Source organism: Echinops telfairi, unplaced genomic scaffold, assembly GCF_000313985.2.
Source record: "Echinops telfairi isolate 266 unplaced genomic scaffold, ASM31398v2 ScPeMD7_7407;HRSCAF=8445, whole genome shotgun sequence".
NCBI lineage: Eukaryota > Metazoa > Chordata > Mammalia > Afrosoricida > Tenrecidae > Echinops > Echinops telfairi.
The window spans coordinates 2,519,744-2,525,132 of record NW_022111307.1 but is presented as its reverse complement, the minus strand read 5'-3'; the positions used below and the strand labels follow the sequence as shown (position 1 = coordinate 2,525,132).

The 5,389-nt window shown below is 40.5% G+C and overlaps 1 protein-coding gene across 1 annotated transcript in view; it reads left to right on the top strand.

Moving 5' to 3' along the window:
• The first annotated feature begins 396 nt into the window (after positions 1-396).
• TPRG1 (tumor protein p63 regulated 1) overlaps positions 397-5,389 on the top strand; it is a 165,835-nt gene continuing 160,842 nt past the window's right edge. The window contains exon 1 of the mRNA XM_004713403.1: positions 397-618. Coding sequence (XP_004713460.1) covers positions 397-618 — 222 coding nt within the window. The remainder of the gene's footprint in view (positions 619-5,389) is intronic.

Below are 5,389 nucleotides of genomic sequence, written 5' to 3'. Positions count from 1 at the left end.
CTTGCTGCCGTCCGTCCTGCACCCTGCGGAAATGGTTGTATGGAATCGCGATTGATATTGAGGAGCCTATGTTAGGAAGGTCCATCCACAGGGGCTGCATCAATGGGCTCAAACATGAGAACGATGTCAGGGTGGCCCCGGGCTGGGCAATGTTTTGTCTGTTGTACATCGGGGCGCTATGGGTTCGAACTGACTCAATGGCTCCCGAGTGCCACCACGTGCTAGAAAGGTGCATCTAGCAGGGCCTCCATTTTGTTCGTATATGGCAAGATTGTCAGTTTTAGGACTATCTGTTAGTAATCTTTGCCTGTTTTATAATAACATTTTATTATAGCATGGGCACAGAGTGTTGTTTTTACTCAAAAGATTGTCCTTATCTTCTTTTAGGCTGAAGAAATGTCGATGATTGGAAGTTTTGAAGGTTTCCAGCCAGTGTCTCTGAAGCAAGAGGTCGAAGAGCAGCCCTCTGAGACTGATCGCTTGTCCACAGAGGAGGGGGACCCAGGCAAGGACTCAGCACCGAAGCTGATTTCAAGGCAACCGAGTGTGACTGAATCAACGCTCTACCCCAATCCTTATCACAAGTCTTACATGTCACGGAAGTACTTTGTTACACGGGTAAACCAGTCTGAGTTTCTATTTTGAAAGCATCTCCAGTGTATGTATGTGTGCATATAAATGTGTATGTTCGTCTCAGAGGAGTGATAATGGAAGTTCATTTATCAATAAGTGTTCAGCATTGTGCCAAACCCTTATCTATCTAGGAGAAGCAAGTCTGCTAACCACCCTAGATCATTACCTCCTTGTGCATGCTACACCTTTTCTCAGAGAACTGGTTTCCAGTGGAGAAAAGCACAGCTGTAATGGAAAGTTTTGAGCTAACCCATGGAGGGTCCTGGCTGTATGTTTAAAAAAGACATGGGGTGTTGGAGTAGAAAGAGTTGCTGAGAATGAACTCAACCACTTGGGTATTCTTTGAAATTCTGGTATTACAATGTGGAGGCAGGGACTTTAATCCCAAGCCCATAATAGCAGCAGCCTGGTACTGAGTTCTGCGATACATGCATTGGAAGTAGGAAAGTGACAAATGAGTGGGTTATATATCTGGGGGTATGTATCTGGACATAAAATCTAATTAGATTTGTAGCTGTGTTAGTCTGGCTTCACTAGAGAGACAAATTCAAAGACACTTATATGTGTGTAGAAGAGAACTTTATATCAAAGAGCAATTGTACATTAAGAAAACATCCCAACCTAGTCCAGATCAAGTCCATAAGTCCCATATTAGCCCATATATCCTATACCAGTCTATACATTTCTCTTCAGACTCATGCAACACATGTAATGATGCTGAATGCAGGAAGATCACAGGCCAGTAGGTGGAAAGTCTTGTGGATCTAGTGGCAGTAGAAGCATCTCAGCACTGGCATGGGTCTCCACATTGGCTCCTCCAGCTCCAGGACTCTGGCTCCATCAGCATAGCTCTATGGGTCTTGTCAGCAGAAAGGCAAATCAGAGAGAGTGTGTCTGGCCTTCAGTGAGCTATTTATCTCTGTCATGCCTCCAAATGAGGTCATCAAGCTGCAACTTGATTGACAGGCTAGAGTACACTCCTTGGCAAGTTGAGAGGAGACTATGTAACTGCCACAGTAGCATTGGGATCAAATGGAAAGCGCTTCATGGATTTGTAGTGCTATTCTCTCTCAAGCTCTACTGCTTGTTTATTGATCTCCCTCCTATTCAACATTTTTGTTAGCAAATAGTGGTGAGATTGTAGGCCACTTTCAGTTGAGGGCCAGAATCATGGTTTGTGCACTATGTCAATGAAGACCATTTCATTTTCAAGTGTATAAGGACCATCTCTTTGTTGGAAAAAATATTTTTCACTTCGATCTCATAAATAAATGGAGACCAAGGTTTTGTGACAAAGCTGTAACTAATGACTCCTTGGTTAAGATAGAGCTTTAACTAAAGTGACTATTTGTGTAGTATTCTTGAAAATACATATACCTATGTCATTATAGTTAGTTATTTCTACATGCAAAGTGCTTTGCTAGGTAATATGCTATGTGTATGTTTGTATGGGTACTTCATAAATGTGTAAAAAATATGGTTTTCTTTCAAAAGTACATGGTATTTATTGACCTTGAAAAGGAATATTTTAAGATTTAGCTGCCGAGGCAATCAACGCATCTCTCATGTTTTCTTATCTTTGATATTGATGTTGCATAAATCAGAGTTTGGTGATAGAAGAGTAGTCATGAGTTATGTCAATGAAGAGAATCATCATTTGAAGCTGTTTTCTTTGCATCAGTTGATGGGCCTAGGGTTGCTATAGGCCGATCAATTGATAGTAATGAATTCAGGGAGAATGAGATGAAACTGGAGTCTGTGAAGGCAACTTGGAATGACTCGTGGCTAAGTGGAGTCTATTAGGCAAAACTCAAATCCATTTCTGTCGCCCTCAAACTCCAATCTTGTTGATGCAAGAGACATACAGGAGACTCTGGGAATTTTCACCACTTAGCTGCACATATACTCAGCCCAGAAATATGGTTCCTATAAACATAACAAGCTGTGGGACAGGTGCTGCTAGAGGATATCAGTGAAACTGGATCAACAGCTCTGAACTTGAACCTCCACAGTGCTCATCGAATGCATCAATGTTCTGTATGTAGAATGGCTGATGTTTCATTTTTCTTTCAAATCCTACTTAAATCTCTCTTGTGGACAAATTGAAGATAGAAACATACAGGGAATATAATTCTAGAAAATGTAGTTGCCACTTAGCTAAATTCAACCTGTCTCAAGCCACCAAAAATGAATATTTTTTGCAGGTTGGTGGTGGTAATATGGGCCTTTGTCTAGGTATAAATGCTTATAAAGTAAATTTATGTATTTTCTATGTTTGGATCCAGCTGCAATTCTCCCACATATATTGCTTGAGGTAGTCAACAGAAATCTTAGCACCTTTGCTCTCAGGGCTAACATATCGAAGTTTCCGAGGAATAGGTGAAGTCTTCGGGTCACACAATATGTGTGAGAGAACTGTGGCTGGACTCGGGATCCTCCGACTGCTTGTCCAAAAGCTCTTTCTATCACACACCGTGGAATGTATGGCTCCTTCATGAGAGTTTCCAATGACTGACCCCATTGATGTGCAGAGCATCTTCTCCATCAGGTACATAGCAAAAACCAAAAACTCATAAGTTCTCAAGAGCTTGTGAGTGAAAACCCTTTTCTATGTTCACTCATGAATCTAAAGTAGATGCAAGGGCTCGTTTGGAACTGTGAGGATCACACTCCCAAAGCACTTGGGGTTTCCTTTCCCACAGAGCAAACACACGGTGTAAGGGGTTTTTACCAGAAAGTGGTAGATAAACCCCAAACAAAACTCATTGTCATTGGGTCAATTCTAACTCATGTCCATGCTCCAGGGCAGGGTAGCACGACTCCTGTGGGTTTCTAGTCTGGAATCCAGTCAGTGGGTAACCAGACTATGACTGCTGGAAAGCAGGTCATCTTTTTCATGAAGAACGGCTAGTGGTTTTGAACTGCTAACCCCAAGGTTAGCAGCCCACCTTAATGGCATGTGCATATTGATGACGAAAATGCAATTGATAGCTTAACCAAATTTAGAATGATGAATATTTCTTGAGCATGTCCACGCACTCTTGGAAGATGAGCATTATAGTTACACAAACCACAGTTTCCATACTCCTACCACTTACAGGGTATATATATTTTACACTAATAGCATATGTATATTTAAAGTATCTTAACCTCTAATGGTCAATTTCTGCATCTCTAAAATGGTATAAAATACTTTGTTTATAATGAAGTTTAAATTAAAGGAGCTTGGTAGAAGTGCATAATACAGTGTCGTACATCTGTAAACATTCCATCAGTGGCATCTCATTGCTATTATGAATGCTTTCTCTTTCCTTTTTTCTTTATTTGACATTCATATTTTTGTAACTGATAATATGAAACTAAGACGACCAGAATATCACCCTGCCCTCCAGGGAGATCTCTGACTAAAGGTGTAGCATTTTTAGTAGCGAAGAGGTTCAAGTGAAAGAAGCCAATTCCATTTTCTTGAAGGCCAATTACATTGGGCCAAGCAAGGCCTTTTATAATCTAAACTTTTGAAATTCAGTAAGCATCATTTCTTGGATACAAAATGAGATCTACACTTGATCTAACTCAGTATTTCTTAATCTTTTTTTTCTGAATACTAATCACTGTAGCATCTCTTTTAAAATGCCAATTCGGATTCAGTAGATCTGAGTGAGGCCCTAGTTTCCACAATATACTATGACAATATTTATGTTGTCTGTATAAAAACTGTACTTTGGGTACCAAGGACATAGCCACACTATTGTTTTCAGATGAAACTATGGTCCATGGTGGGGAAGTAGCATCTCCCAAATCACAACCATTAGTGGGGATTGACTTCTCCAGGATAGTAATGGCCAAGGTAAGGATAGAAGCAAAGTGGCCCAATTCTCAATTTGTAATTATACGACTTATTATTATATGAATTATAATATATATATGAATTGTAATATATATGACTCCATATTGCACCTAAAAAGCAAAACCAAGACAAAATCAGAGTCAGAATGTCAGAGATGTTGCAAATTCAGATGAGCAGTAGAGAATTGACTGGAAGAATGCCTTTGTTTGGCATTCCTTTCAACTTGTGAAAGTGCTTTAACACTGGAGACGCTGTGCAGAAAGGGTGCCTGGTCAGCCCCATGCACACTAGAGTGAAACACAAAGGGAGAGCAACAGGGCAGCAAGGGGAGCAAAGTAACCAAGTCCCCAGGAATCCTGAAAATAGGCTTCTGACTTGGGGCACAGGGCTTGGCACCTCATCACACTTGAGTGGAAAACATACAGAAAGGTCAGCCTTTTGTTTGTTTGTTTTTGTTTGTACTTTTCTTTCCCTCTATGTCTATCTATGTAAGATGGGTAGGACAAACAACCTGGAGGAGAAAACAATGGGCCAGCGGTTCCAGGGGGACTTGGGGGAGGATGGAGCAGGGAGGAGATTTGGGTAGTCAACAAGCTCAGAGATAAGGGAACAACAAGTGATCTAAAATTGGTGAAAAGGAGAGCCTATAATGCCTGGTGGGGTTTAATCAAGTGCAATGTTTCCGAGAGGAATTACTGAGTCAAATGGAGGGAGAGCATGCTAGTGGGATAGAAGGAAGGTGAAAGTAGATAGAGGAAAGGAATCAGAGGCAAAAATTATTTATAGAGGCATGTATATATGTAAATATCTTAATTTATAATGAAAGGGATAGAGGCCAATGCATATATATTTATGTTAATTATTAAGATAGCAGATAGACCTCATCTTTTATATGTTACACATGTTCTC